Below are 21222 nucleotides of genomic sequence, written 5' to 3' on the forward strand. Positions count from 1 at the left end.
ATTACTCGCCTGCGTGTACATCTGCGAAGAATTCATGCGCCATTAGTTCTGCGCTGCTGCTGCTGGCTTGCAACACTCTGTACAAGTATATCCACGTCTACCTGCCTGACGATTCACTTGTTGACATCACCTCAGCAAAGTTGAAAGTCGCTATTGGCTGCTCTAAAAGTCACGAAATGACGTCGTTGTCTTATTTGCACAAGCGCTAAGGAAGCAGTAGGAGACAGGAACGCTTGCTTTTGGTGTTAACTGTTATGAGGCGTTGCCTTTTGAGTATGTTGATGAGTCGTCATGTATTTTCTTTCACAGACGGCATCAGAATTAATTTTGTAGATTTACCTGATCACTTTTTTAAAAGCCCCGAGCTACATTGTTGAATGGCATCCTCACATCCTTTGATTTAAGCTCCAAAGTCGAGGCTTAAATCAAAAGAACGACATACCTGAGGAGATAAAGCTCGCAGAGTCGGTAACTTCATTTAAATCACTTATTTGTGTAGAATTGCTTTTAAGTGACATCATCCTTTTATGTCCCCCCTGATTTTGTTTGTTTTCTATTCCATTTGCTCTTTTATTATACTTGATATTTCATTTAAATATTTCTACAACAAAAAACATACATCTGTCAAAAGGTAAGAAAATACAAAAAGCTCTTTTATGGTTATTCAGGTTTGGTTTTTGTTATTTTCTTGGACCTTTTGCCTCCTGCTTACTTAAACGTGTACCTGTTTAGACGTCGCCTTTCTCTTTGTGAACTCTGTTTCACATGAATAATTATGATTCCATAAGTCTGACGTCTCATTAAACTGTCTCTGTTTAATATCACACGCATTCTTGCCGTGACTCTTGATCGCCACGAGACTTGTGGGGAATCTGTAGGTTTCTGTCTGAAAAGAACGAGCCGCTCCTTCGTTATCATATGATCATGCCGAGGCCGATCCAAAGAGGGGAGGGATTAGAGGGGGGGGGGGAATTCAGGATCAGGTCGAAGACGCCGTGAGGGTTTTTGTGAGTGGGTCATGGTGTGTATTTGTTGATCCAATTTGTTACGTCGTGTTTCTGACTCTCCTCCTTCTTCGAAGAATAAATGTCCTTGTTTTAATGATTTCACTCCGAGGTGTCGAGTGAATTTTTCCAACATTAAATAATAATAAATCTAGAAGAGTCCAGAAAAAGTCTCTACTTACTACTTCCTCCAACCCCAAGGCCCTTCTTCTCCACGATAAATACACTTCTCAAACCTATGAAACGCAACTCCTTCTCATATATCTTCCAACAAAACCAAAATTGAGACCATCTACAATTAACTTGGCCACTGGAAATACCCTCACTCACCGGCTCTCTCACTCGTCCCTAATCTCCCTCTCAGATTTGAACATCTCACTATTTGGCATGAGGCCTCTAACCTCCAACCTGCCACCTGGACCCTTCACCTCCACCCTGCTCCTCCTCTCCGTCGTCGACTCCAACCACCTGAAGGAACCGCTCGCCTCTTTCAAAGCAGCACTCATCTAAATCTGCATTTAGTCTGTGAAGTAGTTTTTTATTTATTTTGTGTCTCACTATTGTCATCTTTCTTGTTTCAATGTTTGTCTTCACCAAAGTAAAGTGCCCTGAGCACTAAAATGTCTAATTATCTGTATTATTTGTATTATTAGTTCAGTTTTCGGCACAGTTCTCTCTCCGCAATGTGTTTTTTCTCCAGTGAGCAGGATTACATTGAGGCTCCTTTTCTACGGAGCCGCTTGTATCATTAACACCAGCTTTACCTTTGGACATTATGTTTTGGAATAGATTACCGATCAAGCACGTTTAACAAACACGGCAGCGGCAATGTATGACAAGCAGAGTGTCCTTTTGGTTTATAAAAGAAGAACACTGAGTTCTTTATGACCTTTTTAATGTGTTTCACCAGACTCGCAACATCATCGAGTTTGAATTAAAAGCAATAATCACTAATCAAATGAAAACTAATGAAGCAAAACTTGTCTATTTTACGCAGCGAACAAAGAAATAATCAAAACTCCAGAAGGTATCACTCGCTAAATTTGCCCCCAACATCCTTTTTTCAAAAAACTTTTCATATGGGTGGAAGTTTACATTAAGATGTTAAAAAAAAAAGACATTTTAGCAGCAACCCCACAATCAGATTACTCATAAAGTCATGAAAGAGTAATGTATGTTTTTATCTACACAAAAAAAAGTAAAACACAAGAAACCCTGATGGGTTAAAAAATGTAGAATATATTGGAACATACCTTCTCTCAGGAGTCAGAGTGTTTCCTAGCGGGAAGAGGAGAGAATCATCGTATCTTATAGCGCTCAAACAAATCAGGGATTGGCCCCGTGTGAGGTCACAGGACCGCCTCTGATCGTCTCTCACACTTTTGTTTTGTTCATGGAGAGCCATAAAACAATTTAGGAATGTCAATAATAATAAAATTACCCTGTTAATATTACTCCAAATGCACAGTATCGCCTAATAACTGTGACATACAGTTAAATATTCATCCTTCACATGAAGATAAACAGTTAATCAATGCTAGAATTTAAAAAAAACATGATTTACTGGAGTGATACAGTCTTTGTGGAGGGTTGTGAGTCATCAGCCATTCACACTCGCGTCTGCTTTTATGTTGAGAGCTCATTGATTTAATCACGCCGCTCAGAGATTAATAATCATTTGAGAGGGAGCAGAACTTTAGACATCCTCGTTTAACCCCGGAGGAGAGATAAAGTGAAGCTTATCGCCAGAAACCAACAGACTATTGTTGAGTCTTTATGACCAATGAAGCGTTATTAGAACGTCAGAAATGTGGTTATAATATAGTATGTCATGAATGGACATACTATATCACGTCATAAGTATTATTATTATAGTATTATTCTCTGCATGTCACCATCCGTAGTAATGAAGGAGCTTTGTGCTGCGGTGAAGCTCTGGGGCATCAGTGTCTTGCTCAAGGACACTTCAACATTAAGCTATGGGGAGAAAACAGGGATCCAATTGGCTTCCTTAGTCATCTTTTTTGACAAATATGAGTTATTTTTTGCACATATATAACTTTATTTGCATTGTTTTAACAAAATGATTGCACATGTTATTAGTTTTGACTACACTTTGATTTTTTTTTAATAAATGTGTTTTATTATTTAATTATGGAAAACTACACTATAATAAATATTTTCTTCATGACATCCGACATTATTTCAGTTTTTATGGCATACTGCTATGACCTTATATGACCTTGTATGACATTTATTTTACAACTACCTTTCTGTGAGCACTGTTGTACATGTCCTTGACCGCTAGATGGCGATGCATATTCATATTCATGTGAGTGATGAACTTCAGCGAGCTGCAGCTGGTGACACAATGCAGAGGAATAGCTGGAAAGCCTGTTTTCCATATTAAATTGCTTATTGGCTTACATATTATATGTTAAGATCGACAATGAGTGAAAGAACATATGATGTAAATATAAAGATATGCTTGACTTCCATTCTCTCCCTCAACTTGAATCACACAGTGACTGAAAATAAATAGTCAAACTCCAGGGCTGAGTATTTATTAATTCCTTCTTTAGTAACTCAGCAGGATTAATACCTGAGCTGTGCCTCGCTTACGTGGTTATGTGCAACACAACAGTCTTACACACATTAAGCTTTTGTGCTCCAGCTGAATTGAGCAAGCTTGAACGGTGCAACGCAATTTAGAGATGGATTTATGACTCTCTTTTTATTTTTATTACTTTTTTACTCATGCAATACTCTGTATCTGCAATTGTTTTATGTAACTTGCAACTTACTAATATGATTTATTACAACTTATTTTTTACCAATACAAATATTTATTGTAGATTGTGTTACTTTTTGTTGCATTTCATGACATACTGACCTTTTGTTTTACATATTTATGACATACACTTTCTCATTTATTGTATTTTTGACATAATGTAGTTTGACTTATCTAATTTGTTAAATAACGACACTGTAAAAAAAACACACTGTAAAATTGACAGTTATTAACTGGCGGCCATCGAGAAGTAACTTACTGTAAAAAAAAAAAAAACTAAAAAAAACACAGTCTATAACTACATTAGATTATTAGTTATTGTCATTTTCTACAGTACTTTTTGGGTGTAATGTTTTTTTTTTTTACAGTAGATTCTTGGTTACTGTGGTTATTTCCCCACAGCACTACTATGTTTTTATTTTTTTTTAAATGTACAGTAAAGATTTGGCTACTGTAATATTTAAATGAATACACAGTATTTTACTGGGAAATAGTTTACAGCAGGTTACTGCTCACAAACACAGTAAATTTAACAGGCGTTTTTTTACAGTGTATGATTTTGTTCAAATTCTTTTATGGCATACCATATTGAGACATAGCGTTGAAGAGAGAGAGAGAGAGAGAGAGAGAGAGAGAGAGAGAGAGAGAGAGAGAGAGAGAGAGAGAAAGAGAGAGAGAGAGATCTGAGTCATTTACAGAGAAACATTCTCATGAGAAAGACAACGTTTGCCCTCCGGAAGCTTTACAGCCGCAGTTCTGTCTGTAGAGTTCACTTAAACACACACACACACACACACACACACACACACACACACACACACACACACACACACACACACACACACACACACACACACAGAAGGATGAAACAGCGTCTCTTCAATCTGTCTTTCACACACAGGAAGTGCTCTCCAGGTCATTGGGAGGTTTGGAAAAGGCCCAGAGGTCCCTCAGAGGTCAGAACATGTAGAATGCACACAAACAAACAATATCGCTTAAACAATATCGCTTTAATGATTGGACTTATTTTCAAGTAACATTTTCATCAGTTCGGTGCTGAAACGATCAGTCGATGAAGATAGATGAATCGGTCACCCTTGATATGTAAATAACCGTTGTGCCAATTGTTATCTTTCTTTATTTTAGAGTAAAAGTGTGATTATGTGCACAAAAATAAACGTTTCTGACCCACATATTCAGCACTTACGTAACTAAAAGGAGATGAACAGAACATAATCTGTGTATCCTGACCAGCAATTGCATTACCGGATTAAAAGAGCTTGTTTATTTGCTATGTATGAAGAATGTCCTACCCTCTCTAAATGCAGTGTCTTCCTGTGTATCAATAGAGGATATGATCACTGACCCTCTCGCCACCTCATCCAATCAGAAGGCTTACTTTTGGCTCTTTTCCTGATCGAGCCACAAAGCGGTAGAAAGGGGTCAAACAGTGAGGGGATTGAGCAATCGTTGCATGAGCTCTTTGTCTTCATGCTTCCCAGATCAGAACAATTGCTGAAAACGCAACGGTGGGCTGGAGAGACTGGATTTGGGCCGATAATTGTATTTCTGAATGAATTCTCACAGCAAAACAAAGCCAGAAGAAAAGACTCGGGACAATCAGTTTGTCAATAATTGTGTGACGTAAGACATCCATTGTGTTGCTGTATAACAAAGAGGCCAAAGTCTTTTTGGTTCCAATGTTGAAATTCTGGTTCCCTAATCAAACATTTTTTGTTGATCGAGTCGTAAAAAGGTCTGCCGTTGTTCTCGTGAACGTCTGTTTCCCCCCAGATGGAGAAACAACCAAACCACTCAGGGTGCACACAATGTGTTGTTGAGATATGAGAGGCATGTGCGATCGCAATTACCCGCAACAATCCCGTTCCGTTGTTAATGCCTGTCCGAGAAAAGTGTATAAAAGTGTGTGGTTAGGGGTTTTACGGCCTTAAAACATGTATGATAATTGTAAAAAATAAAGCTGATTACTTCGCGGACTTCGTCCATCGCGGGTTGTTTTGAAGTCTTTTAATGTTTAGTCAACTCTCAGAGTTTGTATCCCTGCAATTTGTAGGCGATCGCTGTGTTTGGTTTGATCGCTTTTGGATGCCAGAGCGAGAAAAGACAAACTCTATATTGTAAAAGTCGGGTTACAAGAAGTCGGGGATACTACCTTCGGCGGGTGTCGCCGCTAGCTCACCGCTTGCTCCCCGCTGTAGCCAGCTCCCTGCTAGCTCCCCGCTGTAGCCAGCTCCCTGCTAGCTCCCTACTGTAGCCAGCTCCCTGCTAGCTCCCGGCTGTAGCCAGCTCCCTGCTAGCTCCCTACTGTAGCCAGCTCCCTGCTAGCTCCCGGCTGTAGCCAGCTCCCTGCTAGCTCCCTGCTGTAGCCAGCTTCCCGCTAGCTCCCCGCTGTAGCCAGCTCCCTGCTAGCTCCCCGCTGTAGCCAGCTTCCCGCTAGCTCCCCGCTGTAGCCAGCTTCCAGCTAGCTCCCCGCTGTAGCCAGCTCCCCGCTAGCTCCCTGCTGTAGCCAGCTCCCTGCTAGCTCCCCGCTGTAGCCAGCTAGCGCTGCTGCTAGCTCTCTGCAGAGATTGTCAAAAGTACATAAAAATATATTTTCATACAAAATACTCCTAAAATAAATGTATTAAAATAAAATACTAGTGCCAGAAAATGTAATAAAAATGGAAAAAAATGGTATTTTTTTATATTACGGTCATAACACTACTACTGTAACCAAAAATACAGTAAATACTTTAATTATTTTGTTTGATTACACATTTAAAACACTGCTACTGTATTTAAAAATACAATACACAATAACAATAACTGCCTTTTTTTCACAGTAAGTGAAAAATGGCTGCCATGTTATTTACTGTGATTTAGCTCATAGTTATCCACTGTTTGTTTGTTTTTTACAGTAAGGGGTCTGTTTTTGTGGACTTAAAGTACTTTTTTAGATTTTTCTCAACGAGCCTCCTGTTGCGTTTCCTCTGCACCGAGTCCCACCACACCCGGTCCACAACAGGAAGTGGAGGATGCACTTCAAGGTCGTGCATTGTTTAGATAACTTTGAGATGGAGGTGATAGATAGCAACAACCTCAGGCGATGACAGTGTTGTGGTTTCTCTCGCTTTAAGTAAAAGTTACATTATTTAGCTCCCCTCATCAATATTTTGGTTTAAACGTGACTATAACAACCTCAGGAGACTTTACTTAACAACTCGGCAGACACTTGACATAACGTTCTCCAACTCACACGGTTATGAGAAATAATGCATTCTGTGAGGTTAAAGCAGCCCTGCCATCAGTCATTATTACTTATTCATCAATAAAATATGGTGAAGCATGACTCCATTGGATCCGTGATGAAATAAAATAAAGCAGATGTACTGTAGCACTAAACTCAGTTGTTTGTTCTCATCGAGTCTGAATGGACTTATTGGAAGTGGCTTTGGACAAAAATATCTGCAATTAAATGTAATGATACAAGGAACCAGAGACTGAGCAGGAGCGATAGAATTGAAAAGAGAAAGAACGAGAGATGCTTCAGCGAGAAGGACATAGAGGAAATTACACAAAGGAGACGCACAATGAGGGACAATTATATGTCCTCACACTAGGACCTGAAATAGCCACGAGGGGATAAATATTGTAATGGAAAAAAACATAACAGCCTGTTTGTTGCTGCGACGAGAGGGTCGGCATGACGCGTGTGTGTGTGTGTGTGTGTGTGTGTGTGTGTGTGTGTGTCTGCCTCGAGTAGCGCCACTGCGGTCAAGTGAGAAAATTGAATTCAAATTGAATTCAAATTCAGCTTCAATGACATAATGCTATTCATAATGTCACATTTTCTAATATTCAAACTGATATAAAAACAGATCCTTAAATTTGTAAAGTAAAATTATAACTCAGTCTTGTTCAGGTTTTACTTGCTTTACTACAAGTTTAAGGATCTGCTGTTATAGCTGTTTGAATATTGTGAAATTATGAATATCATTATGTCATTAAAGCTGACTTTGAAGTCAATTTCCTCCAAAACTGTACAGTAAAATCTCGAGGCCATACACATGTGCATAGCAGAGGTCAACATGAACAAGGCTGCGTTGTAATCTTACTTTACAAATTTAAGGATCTGTTTCTATAGCCGTTTGAATATTGGAAATTGTGACATTATGACTATCATTATGTCACTGAAGCTGACTTTGAAGTCAATTCTCTCCAAAACTGTACAGTAAAATCTCATGGCCATGGTACATGTGCATAGAAGAGGTCCCCCTGAACAGGACTGCGTTGTAAATTTACTTTACAAATTTAAGGATCTGCTTTTATAGCAATTTAAATATTGGGATTTGAATGAACGTTTGAATGCTTTTTGTCCTATCTAAGCCACCGTAGACCACCATACCGTAACACCAGGAATAGATTTATTTATTTATTTTCACGCGTGCGGCTCACTTGACGCAGTTTACTGAGTTTTACTGAGCAAAACGGATAATATATGAAACCAGACACGAGTGACGTCTGACGTGTGACGGCCCGACGTTTGTGGGACTTCCACAACACGTACAAAGCAGAAATAATGGCGGACGGGCGGAAGAGATAAGCCACGCCCCCTCTCCTCTCGGTCCCCAGGAGGATTGCTAGAAAAGAATGTGTGTGTTTGTGTGACGTCTTCATCAAGAACTCCTTTCAAAGGCAGATTCCACTGCGTTTAACCTATAACAACATTTCTAACAGTGTAGCACGTAACAGCCACAGGCTCTCCTACCTGTTCATACCTTCCTATTTTAGATTGTTTTACTGCAATTTGAAAATGGAGACTGAAGGAAACACAAAATCCAGCTGGGAAGTCGAAATCGATGTCTACATCTCGGATAAAGTGGAGCGGATCGCTTTGAATATTGAAGAGTTGAAGGCCGACTTCAACAGGTGGATGGCCGAGGTCCCGGATGGAGAAGATAAAGCTCAATACATCACCCAAAAGGTGGAGAAAAAGTTACGTGGGTTTTTTGATCTTCTGAGACTTCTTAGCCAGCGAAGAGGGACACGGAAACACACGAAGGAGACGACAAAATTCAGGGAAGATGACACAACTACAACTTCCCCCGTCACAAAATACAAGTATTCAGGCGATTTGAATTCCGTCCCTCAACTTCCTCTCGCATCAGCCGACTCCATTGACACAGTCAGTCGGAGTTGGTCGGAGAACAGAAGATCCCGTCCTGTCCGGTATGTCGATTACGGCAAGTTCTTCCGTGTATGCAAGACGTTTCTTACCCGGGCGATTATACCCCGCCGCAAGGCAAGCGACACTGACAAAAATAAGGCTGAGAAGACCTGCGTTGAGAAAGGGCGCCGGAATAAGGTCAGTCCGACAGTAAGGACAGGCGACAATTTGTCCTCAAGTGACCAGTCATCTAGAAAACCATCTGCACCTGCCACAGCGAGCACATGTGTCTCCATCCCGCCAGTGTTACAGGATTATATGATAAAGGACCTCATAGACTCCAGACCTTTCCTCGCCAGCAAGCAGTTGCAAAGCGCTAGCCCGTCCCGGACTGATGAAGACGGGCCTTCAGCGCAGCCAAAAAAAACATCTCAATGGAAACGGTTCCTCAATTGTTGTTGTTGTTGTTGTATCTGCAAGCCCCGTCAACACATCAACACGACGTGTCCTTAAGCAAGACACCGACCCTAACTTACGATGAAACGGGTCTGTTCCCTGTGGTCTTTTGTTGCATCTGATGATGGCAAGTACTGTGAAAGTACAGGTTTATACACTCTAAATTACATATATGAATAAATTCTTCTTCATATACTATGAAAACTTGTATCTTGATTTTATTGTTATGACAATCTAATCTATATTTTCATTAGATTTGGGGATATATAATACAAAAATGGGTATTCATAAATTCACAATACGGCAGCATCTCGTCCTCTAGTAAAAATCATTCATAAGATTGGACTCAATCTATAAAGATTTGCTATGTCAGCAAATTTGACTGGAATTAATAGACCTTTTTTTTTATTTCCAGGTTGAAGCTCAAACATTTTAGTTCTAATAGATTGTGAATTAATCACTTCCTCCGTCTCGACTGCTCATGATCAGAACATAAATTAAAATGAAAAAAACAAACAATAAACCACGCAGAAGGCCGGTGAGGGAGGAGGGTAAGAGCAGTATGCTTTAATTATAAGATATCAGTGCATGAACACAAACTCCTTATCGGGTTATTAAGTTCCCCATATAGTAATAACATTGATGATATATAATATATGATAATAGTAAGATCAATACGGATTTTTAGCATATAAAAAATGCAGATCATTGATCAGCTAATAAAACTTTACTGTATGACATTGACAAAAACAGAATACAAGTAGCTAAACATGGATCCCATAAGTAAAATTAAAGAAAAAACCCTGTTGTCACACGAGACACAAGATGCTGATATTGTCTTTAAAGAGGAAGTGCAATGAATGAGTGAATACACTCATGACACCTTCCATGACTTTTGTTTTTTTGGGGGGAAACCCTTCAAGCAGCACAGCACGTTGAGTACTAGATCTGGTGATAAACCTTCTCGGATATAAATAAGAGATTAAGCCCCGCCCATTTTTTGGGTTAGCATTTATGCTACTCGCGTTTGCTTTCTCTCTCTGAGAGTTTTCTCTAGATTTTCTTTTTGAATATGACACCCTCTCCTCAGATAAGCACGTTGTTCACACGTTTTCATTTCAGCAAAGATAAAACAATGTTAGAATACATAAATACATCTCAGAAGAAGCTCACTGAGGTGCATTTCAAAAACATTTGTTATCTTTGTTAAAATGAGTGGTTCATGTCCATTTTTAAACATCTCATTTTAAATTATCTGGTCCAAGCGAGTGGATCAGAAGCTCTCCTAAAACGGGGGCGGGACCTCTCCTCTGCCTAGATTTTGATTTTGGATAAAACGACTTCCATCTAGCCAACTCTTTCCACATACATTAACCCAGTTTAGTTCAAATCTCACCAGTTGTTCAAAATGACATCTGAGGTGCTCTTCTTCCTCCAAGCGCACGTCTCAGAACATTAAACCTTTTAAAACCTAAAAACTCTTTGGTCTCCAAAAATGTACTTAAAATAATAATTTGAACAAGCTGTAAGGTGCTTTTCTGTAATATGACCTACTTTTATTTCTATAATTGATTCTTATACAGAACATTTGTTAAACTAGACTTCATCCTGCCAATAGGAATATCTCAACTTGCCTTAAACATTGAAAAAGGAAAAACAAATTTGGCTTTTGAGTCTGAGGGGAGACGGGGAGTAAGAGATGAGTTATATGTCAAGTGGAGGAGTTGAGGAGATATGCATCAGTGGGCATGCTGAGCAGAATATAATCTCTCTTTTTGTGTGTCAATCAAGTCGACATCACTTCTTTTCATAACTTATCAAACTGCTTCTCACCCCTCATAGTATAATAAAAATAATAATAATAATAATCTCCAGTCCTGTTCAGCTGGCTCGATTTACTCTCCCACAAGCTGGATTTAATATTTATAGATTTGGACTTTATCATCAGTTGTAATAACACGTTAGTCCTGACGTCCTTTCGGTTGAAACACCGTCATTTACTTCAACAGATTTGGTTACAGCCTTTCTAAACAATCTGAATCATCATGTCGCAAACTTTGCGGCCTGTTTGAACCACTTTTTTTTAAAAATAAAAGATCAAAGTCAGGCAAATTTGGTTTTACAGAGTGACCATAATGGACGCTCAACACGTGTGTCAAGTGATCCGCAAAAAAAAGCGAGGCGCTAACTTCGTCACTGCCGTCCCCCTGTGACCTTTGACCCTCCCCGGAGAACTTTTACTGTACAGACAAATCTCTTTCAACTAAAAACCCACAAGCAGCTTCATCAACGAACGGACCGTGAGGTTTTGTTGATGAGTTGGGGAATCTCTTCCCTTAAAATAAACTTACACAAATTTACACCCGTTATCACCAGGGGGGATTTACAAAGGGTTTGAATATGGTTCTACTTTAGTGGGCGTCTATTGTGTGTTTCCTAAACCAGGCTGCTGTTCTATCTGGATCTAAATGAATGTTTCAGAGGAAGGTACTAAGCAGCGGTTGACTACACAACCTGAGGGGTTATTATGAAAATGATCATCCAACTGGGACATTTTGTTGGACACAACAAATGCTAGCTGGTTAGCTTGTTAAAACCTGTTAAGGTGTTGGGATTTTTTAAAAGGAAGTCAACTGTGCGCTTGAAGGGCAATCTGAGTCTGCATTGGGACAACCATAAGGCACATTATGAGGATTAAAAAAATATTACACTTTAAAGAAAATTTCAGCACAATATAAATCAGAGAGCATCAAAATATAGTGTTAGGATCCAAGAGTTGTTATACAAAGTCTAAAAAAATATTACACATACGTGGTCTATGAAGCACCATTGCTTTTATATATGCAACTCGAAAACTAGGATTAATTATGTGGCAACTTCACCTTTTTTTTTTTTTTTTTTTACAATATTCAAAAATGCTACATATCTGAAGAGTGAAACCGATTGAACTTTTTTTCCTGACGTTTTTTTGTTTTATCGTCTTAAAGCAAGAGCAAAAAACAGAACCGCCCAGCCAACAGATCCAATAGATATTTTAGCGATAGGATATTTAAGGATAAAACCCCTGGGAGGAAGAAAAAAAAATTCCACAACAAAGAAACAGCACGAGAGGAAACTGCACAGCGAGGGATCTGATCCATCTGCATCTACAGGGGTAGATAAGGACAAAGTACCAGAACACAAACACTAAAAAACACCATTAGTTTTGTCTTTAAATACGTAACGTACATGTGAACAAAGCTCTATAATTCATTCTCTTGAGTGGTCACCACACAAAGACGATTACCTCGAAAAAGTAGAGAAAAATACTAGAATACGGAAAAGGAGAGAATAGAGACACGTGGCTGACGTGCTTACAGAAAACGCGTACGCTCAGTGAGATTATTGACATTGTTTGGGTTAAAATTGCAGTTTTTAGTGTATTGGGTCTACTCATAATAATCCGTATGAAAGCTTTCTGGTATTGGCAGCCCCTCCATGTCATGAATTACAAAATAAACTGGCCTAACCATAATAATACATACACTTCAAGTCACTTCACAGGCGGCTCAACTGGACTAAAAACTAAGGCTGCTGCTGCTGCTATGTACATGTGTATAGTCTGAATGAGGAAACGCTCGTGCACTTGCTGTTGCCATCGACTTTAGACTGATTGGATTGTGCAGTGAGTTTGCAAAGAGGGCGAGGGGAGCAACCTCTGCTGCCCTTCTTCATTTCAAAGCTAAATTGGCCTTTACAAAAATAAATAAAATGTATTGGGACACTAGAATGATTAATTTTTGTGCTAATATCACAACAAAGGAGCAACTGAGGTGAATAGAACCTGCGCAGGTGGCACTCTGATTGATCGAGCGTCCTTTCGGATCAGCCAAAGTGCTTTTTCGATCCCTCTTAGTGCATCTCTCATTATAACCAAATATCTCTCCGGTTAGCTCGAAGAAACTTCAAGCTAGTTTCTTAAAGCCACATTTCTTAGCTTGATGAAACTAGCTTGAAACTAAGCTAGAACTTAGCTTCAAGCTAGTTTCTTCAAGCTAAGTTTCTTAACTTAAGAAAACTAGCTTGAAACTAAGCTAGACCTTAGCTTCAAGCTTCTAGCTTGAATAAACTTTAAACTAGTTTCTTCCAGCTATGTTTCTTAGCTTGAGGAAACTAGCTTGAAACTAAGCTAGAACTTAGCTTCTAGCTTGAAGAAACTTAAAGCTAGCTTGTAGAAACTTAAAGCTAGTTTCTTCAAGCTATGTTTCTTAGCTTCAAGCTTGAAGAAACTTCAAGCTAGTTTCTTCAAGCTAAGTTTCTTAGCTTGAAGAAACTAGCTTGAAACTAAGCTAGAACTTAGCTTAAAGTTTCTAGCTTGAAGTTTCTTCAAGCTAGAAGTTTTAAGCTAAGTTCTAGCTTAGCTTCTTGAGCTAAACATAAAAGCCAATTAACTTCAAATCTGACATAGGCTACTTTACACTACAGCTAACCATTCTGCTAGCTATGTTGTTGCGGTGCAGACGCTTCGTTTCCTGTAGAAATGCATCAGAAATAAACGGAAACCAATGGCTGCCTGGAATGGTGGAAAAAGTACATCACAAAATGTAAAACCATGTGACCAAGATCTGCAAAACAAGCTAACATGTAGTAGTTACAAAGTCGAAGACACATGATCTCATAAGGGCAACAGTTACAGCTCAAAGTTAAAGAGGTTTCTTAGATCGTCTGTGCACACTATTGTTTTTTTTATGGTTGTCTATGTCGCGTGAAGTGTGTGCAAGTCAACAATATGTAATCACATTAACTATTACAATGTGTGCAAGTCAGATGCTTTCGTGCAAAGCTATCAGTTTGGTGAATAAGGCAAGCTTTGCGGCTGACTATATAAGCTTTAGCTCAATGAAATAATTGCACAAAAAGAGAACAACCCTGTAGTCACATACGCTACTGACCTGACTGAGAAAGTCAAGTGTGAGGAAAACACGCTAAGATAAATAATGGACACATGTAAGAAGAAAAGTTAAAAAAAAACAAAAGAACAAAAACTTAACATCCAACTTACAGTAGAATACATGTTTTACAATATATGTTTAGCGCGTCTGTGAGTATGACAAAAGAAATAAAGAAAAATCCTGTTGACAGAAGAAGTAAGTAAAGCAGTATTTGCATCTCCTGCTGATTAATAAGAAATAACCAGGGGACGTCTGATAAAAGCTAAAATGTATAATGTGTAAAAAGAGTTATTATAATATGTAAAATAACAACAATACATATGTAATTACAGTTGAACCAAACAGAAGTAATGTGACTGTGAACTCGACTCTTGGAAGAATAAACTGCACTACTTTGTTATTTAAACAGGTGGTGTTACAGAGACTCAGGTGGGATGGATTCAGGCAGGAAGAGGCAGGTGGATGGCTCCTTAGCTTCGTCTTAACATGCGGAAAAAGGCTTAAGCCGAGCTGGGTATCACTTTTATTCTGATTCTGCTTATTGATAGTTATTTGGAGGAAGACATAGAACATTAACATGATGAAAGAAAAAAAAAAACCTTGATCTCAAAATGTAATATTCTCTATATTGTTAATGTTTTGTTTTTACTTGAGTTGGACATCCTAATATAGGCGATTTCTGGAAGCATATCATTTCAAAAGTTGTTTTTTTTGGGACAATTGATTAGCAGAAAGAGATACCATGCTTTAAAAATAATCATTGGTGGTTTTTAAATCTAAAAATGGCTCATGATCATGACACCCAAACGTTGACGGAGACTAAGAAAGCGGGCTGCGTTCACTTGCTGGTTAAACATCCAAAGTGAAAGAACACAGTGTAGTCTAGGTAGCGTAACACTTCTCCTCTGAGCTAGCGGGTTAGCTGCTAAAGAGAAGCTAGGTCTGTGCACTGCGCTGCATAGAGTTCATATCAGGACGTGCTACTGGGCCTCGATAAGAAATGGGTTGTAGGTTTGAACCCCGTGCCACAGAAAATACTCCTTTTCACACCAAAGACCTCCGATCGGCCGGAGTTTCTCAACACAGAGACGCTAAAAACCCAGGCGACCGGCGCTAAATCCCCAGTGTGGAGACTTTTTTAAACTTTTTTTTACTCTGCTACTTGTCCTGCGTTCAACAAGTGACACATGCTACTTTAAATGTGTGGGTCATCTATGTGGTTAGCTCAATGCGGCGCTACTTTTGTACAACAAGGTGTTCTTCTGGTGTGAGTCAGAAGCGGCAGGAAAAAAAAAAAACGACCGTGATATCTCAGCTTGCTCACATGGTCTAGGTACAGAACTATAAAAGGAACAGGGAACACTAGTGTGGGCTGAGCCATCGAAGCTAAATAAGGCAGGATGTGGTTATGAAGACCATTCCCTATAGGTAGCTTAGCCTCGGGGCTCTCAGGAGGCCCAGAGGTATGAAGGTAAAGAAAGGCTTGAGTCTTGGGCTGCAGACTGAGGCTTGAAGGGGTCGGGAATACGTCCAGGTCTAAGGCAGATTTTTTTAATCTGGGGCTCTAGGAGGCCTGGTCCAGGGCTCTCAGCAGGTCACCGCCCTGGAGGAGGTACAGGTTGCCCTGCAGCGGGACGTTGACCTCGCAGTCGTAGCGGGTCAACTCCGGCAGGCAGGAGGCCTCAAACGAAGGGCCCAGCAAACGGCTAGCGATGCCTATGAGACAGGAAAAAAAAGGAAAAAGGAAGTCCTTTAATTGTCATTTGCACAAGAATATCGACCAATCAGTCTCGGGCAACGCAATTCTGCTGCAACAATGCTCACGTGCACGAGAAACGATCACCACACGTGTGCAAAATGAGAATAAACATGAAATAGTGCAAACGTTTAATACAATGAAATACAAGCCGGGAGACAGTGACATAAGTAAGCATCTTAATGTGTATGATTTTGTTTGATAAAGTTGGATCTTTGCCCTTCTAAGACTGAGAAGATGGCTTCTGACAAAGACTTTGATGATTGATAGAGTTTTTACAGCATCAGATTAATGAAATTGTCTGCATGTGTACAGATGTTCTGTTCGTCTCAAGGTGTTTCAGGACTTCCACATCTTGCTTTCTGCATGTATATATTTGAGTCCTTGCTCTGATCCTGACCATGAAGACGGTGTTTGTGAGTGCACTGCATGTTTTTTAACGCCCTGTTTCCTCTGTTGCTCTACCTCGGTAGCGCAGCTCCTTCCCTCGAGTGTGTTCTTTTGTTCCCATGCTCGCTGCAATGATCGCTCTCGGGGGAGCGCTGTTCTCTTTCTAGTTTTGGCGATCAACGCAAGCGAGGGGGCGTGTTCCTTTAACGCGAGACGTCAACGCCATCTGGACTTTGTTGTCACCAGCTTCTCTCAGGAGGGACGCCGTGGATCCTCCGTACATTGTTACATGCACGACCCTCGACTTCAAGTCTCCACACTTTGCCAACAACCGAGGCAGAGAGCCGCTCTTCCTTGCTCCAACGAGGCCGTTTCTTTCCACACGTTCCTTCATGTTTGTTTGTAGTCTCGCCAGAGCCCCTTTTTTGTTGTCGTTCCCGTCTTAGCCTGTGTATCTCTGCCAATATTCCTGATGAGTCTCTGGCTCTGTTCCCCGTTGTTGCGTCGGCACATTCATCATTTGGACAACCCCGTTTTGGCCACGCATTCCTCTCCATCCCCTTTTTTCTTATTTGGCTCACTTTCTGTCGCTAATGTTTGTATTTTTTTGTATTTTAGTATTTTTTTAAAGCTAATTTTCGCCCCGTCTACGAGCACGTTGCGCCATCGGAGAACTGTGGTGTTCTTAAAATCTCTTGAGGACATTTTTGCGGTGTAATATCAAATGAGTAAGAAACAGCTCCATAAGTGATGTTAGTTTCTCTCCAGTTCAACACAGTGGATTGTAAAGAGGACAGTCGGGTCGGCTCACCCCCGGTCTTGTTGGACGGCTGCATGTTGTACGGGTAGTTGCAGCTCTTTTGGAAGATCCCACCGACGCCGTTTACTGGATACTGACACTTCCTGTGTTGCTGCGCAGCGCTGAGGCGTGAAGACATGCCGGCTGGCATCATCCCGCTCATCTCTGGCGCTGATGCACAGAAACAACAGGTCCAGTTTGTTGGAGGGAACAGATGATAGTGCAAGATTTATTTTTACACACACACACACACACACACACACACACACACACACACACACACACACACACACACACGAGCTGATACCTGCCAGTGATCCGGCGCTGAGGGAGCGATCACAACTGTCACCTCTCATCTTCTTCCATAAGAGATCTGAATGCAAACCGTCGCCCTGAAACACAATCACAAGTCCACGACAAAAGAGTGAATTCCCACCAAAGATTTGAGGCAGACAATTATGAAAAAAAATATATATATATATTGTAGCTAATGTTTTAATTTGAGCTAATAATTTCATAAAAAGCTCTTCAAATATGGGATTTATTTATTTCTGTTTCTTAGACTGTCCATCTCCACGTATATATAAGTCCCCAATTTGTCTGTCGTCACTGTCGGGTCAAAGTAGGACCCACTCCATTACGTTTCATTAATTAGCTGCTGGTATTAGATTAAGTTAAATTAAATGTGAGGTTTCAGGTTCATACTTTTATTTTAGGTTTCTATTAAAAGATGCTTTAACTCGTTGAAAACTGTGGAACCAGTTTTGTCTCCAGGCCTCTTTTCCTCTGTGTTTGAGCTGTCGTAGGAACCCCAAATTAATTCCAATACTTGTTTATTGTATGTATTTGTTCAGCAAAGTCTTGGGGAAAAAAGGCATATCTGCAAATAAATCACTTTTAAAAGATATTTTGATCATAACTATGAACATCCAGCATGATATGAGTCAGATTCCCCAAAAAAGCCTCCTGGAGCGTCAATAAGACACCTTTATGGAAAGATTAGGACCTAAAGAATCAGAATCTGCAATAAAAATCACAATAAAACAAAGTCTTGGTCTGTTAGGAAGGAGTTTCCGTCAAAAAACTGTGTCGTTCGGTTCAAAAATGGAAAAATATGACGCATTTTATGCCAAAAGATTGTCTGAATAAATGTTTCATCAGAGAAACTCACCACGGCCATCTGAGTGAAGGAGCGCTTGATGCTGTTGGCCATGGCCACTCTGGCTGGACTCATGTCTCCGTAGGCTTGCACAAAGTTATCAATGGACCTGCACACACACACACACACACACACACATTTAAATATGATGTCACACTTTTTAGATTGTATTGTTCTACAAACAGGATGGATTTTACGTATTCTTAACTTCTTAACTTTGCATTTTAATCAATGCATCACAAGAAACAGCTGTGAAACCTAAGCTCGTGATGTCACGTCACCTCTGTTTCTGCATGAGGCGCGGCCCGTTCTGTTGGCAGGACGGGCGCTCCTCCCCGGTCAAAGGCTCCATCGGGTACGCCTTGCTGGCTCGCTGCCGTTGTCGGTGCGTTATCAGCAGGTCCGGCGGCCACTGCAGATTCTGCCTGCCGCCCATGGAGGAGGAGGAGGAGGACAGAGGGGTCTGCATGTGCCCCATCACGCGGGAGTCCACGGCGCCCTGACCGGAGGCTCTCTCCTCCGCCGCCGCCGCCCAGGCCGCCGCCGACTGGTGCTGGTGCCGGTAGCGGCCTTGCGGCGGCTGAGGAGGCGAGCACAGCGGCTGGAAGAGGCTGGCGATGTCGCTGAAGCTCCGCTGGGTGCACGCTTGCGTTTTGGCCGGACCGCCCTCCTGGGGCTCGGACTCCGGGACGATGGGATGCAGCTGGAAGTCCTCGCCGTCCATCGGGATGTAAGGAGCCAGAGTCTCCAGGTCTAAGTCGCTCAAGTCGCTCTGGGAAAAGGGGAAAACGCAAAAATATAACGTTTTAAAGTAAGTCGCCAACTATTGAGCTGTTGCATTGTGTGTTTCTTTCTTAGACTGTGCAGGTAGAGTTTTTAATAATGTTCTGCTTGTGAGGAAGTCAATATCCTTCAACGTGGGTAGAATCTTGCCCATGTTGGACTAGTCTTCGGCCAAAAAGGAAGAGAGAGACGATGAAAGCCAAGCTTTTTGAGTCAGATAGGCCTCATGAATCAAATGAATGTGCTAATAACAAAGAGACAAACTTTCATGGGAGTCCCACCTCAGTGTTTGCAGGACCGCTCCCCCCCGTGTCCAGAGAAAACAGCTTCTCCGTCAGCTCCTCCTTGAGTTCGCTGTCCACTGAGCTGTAGTAATCATCTGGGCTGCTGGGCTGCAAGAGGATGAGAGGACGAGGAAATAAATGGGGATGAGACCGATGAGGGGAAGCAAAACAAGAGGACATGGACCGAAAGCAAAAGGGACGACACGTGAGCCAAAGAACGGTTTGAAAAAGAAAAAGCACCGAAAACAAAAGAGCAAGAGATGAGTTTCGACAAAGGCACTATTCAACTGCCGAGAGTCCGTTCCTTCCAAATATCCTCCCCCGTTATTCTCACACACGTTGCCCACAGTGAGGGACCTTCAACCCCACAGGCCTCACTGAGCACATAAAGAACAAACTAGGAAACAAAAACGCAAGCAGTCGCTCGTCCACTGACTAATTACTCCCTCTCGGCGTCCTCGTCCTCACCGTGGAGCAGCTGCTGAGGCTCGAAGTAACGCTGTGCGGCGGCGGCGGACGATGCTGCTGCTGCTGCTGCTGCTGCTGCTGCTGCTGCGCGGCGAATGCGCCGGCCATGTTAGCCATAACCGACGCCGGAGTGGCGGGCTTGTGGCTCTCCACGGCCCAGGACGGAGGTCCCGGAGGGGGCATGGCCGCGGCGGACGCCTGGCCGTATCCTCCGGGCTGCTGGGGCTCCTCGAGCAGAGGGCGCTCTGCAAGGAAGGAAGGAAGGAAGGAAGGAAGGAAGGAAGGAAGGAAGGAAGGAAGGAAAGAAGTCAGTTGTGGAGGGAGAGGGTTGACGACTTATATGTACCTCTGGAATAAATTCATGCAGGGGGGGAAAAATGTCTTGTAGCGTTCAATGCTAAGGTTTAAAACATCGAATCAGAGTAGAAAATACTACTTATATAACAATATAATACCAGCATGAACAAGTGAATTCATAAAAAACAGAGAAAATCTGTTCGTGCCATATTCAACGAAGAAAATGCATGCAGCGTAATACGTGCCACTCTGTAATATAATGCGTGATCCTCCCGTGTACTTCAAGTACCAATTAACTAACTCAGCAAGTTCAAAAAGAGGGATTACGTACAGATTATGTTCAGCTTTCCTAGGTTGCCATAGTTTAAGTGCGACAAGGTGGCTCTTTGTGGAGGGCATTAAGGCCAACATCAAGACCTCAACAAAGCAACAGCAAGGGGGGGGCAATACAGACCGAAGTCCAGGGCGACGACGGCGTCCCCGGGCGTCGGGGCCAGCCGGGTGAGCTCCTCGGGCTCCTCCTTGAGTTTGGTGAAGAGGACTTCTTCTCCCGGCTCTACGGCGGCGAAGAAACCGCCGCCGCCGCTGCTGCTCGGCCTGAACAGGGACTCCGTCTGCTTCAACGACAGAATCATGGACTCGTCCTCGATGTCACTGCAGGAGGGGTAGAGGGGTGAGAGGACTGCTTCAAGAGCACATGAAACAGGATGAAGGATTTCGGAGGCCCACTTTGAGCTGGAGTGAAGTGGCGTGTGATGGGTTTGAGTGGGAATGTTTCAGGGTGAAGACATGATCGCATTTAGGACTGAAGCGTTGGACCAAGTGAGATTTTTTGGGGAATATTTGGACTTTCTTGAGCGCCTGAACTTCTTTTATTCTGCCCTCTTCTCAGCTGGAGGAAGAGGCGATTTATTTGTTACATAAATCAGTGGAAACG

General features: G+C 41.6%; 1 protein-coding gene across 1 annotated transcript in view; it reads right to left on the minus strand.

Annotated features, from left to right (window-relative positions):
• Positions 1-13817: 13817 nt before the first annotated feature.
• epas1b (endothelial PAS domain protein 1b) overlaps positions 13818-21222 on the minus strand; it is a 38189-nt gene continuing 30784 nt past the window's right edge. Inside the window, exons 9-16 of the mRNA XM_068568638.1 lie at positions 20740-20939; positions 19989-20233; positions 19518-19628; positions 18735-19225; positions 18466-18562; positions 17602-17686; positions 17307-17465; positions 13818-16065 (exon numbers count right to left, since the gene is read on the minus strand). Coding sequence (XP_068424739.1) covers positions 15914-16065; positions 17307-17465; positions 17602-17686; positions 18466-18562; positions 18735-19225; positions 19518-19628; positions 19989-20233; positions 20740-20939 — 1540 coding nt within the window. The 3' untranslated portion in view covers positions 13818-15913. The remainder of the gene's footprint in view (positions 16066-17306; positions 17466-17601; positions 17687-18465; positions 18563-18734; positions 19226-19517; positions 19629-19988; positions 20234-20739; positions 20940-21222) is intronic.

This window comes from Clinocottus analis, unplaced genomic scaffold (assembly GCF_023055335.1).
Source record: "Clinocottus analis isolate CAN_PGR_092001 unplaced genomic scaffold, fCliAna1.0.p SCAF_8, whole genome shotgun sequence".
NCBI lineage: Eukaryota > Metazoa > Chordata > Actinopteri > Perciformes > Cottidae > Clinocottus > Clinocottus analis.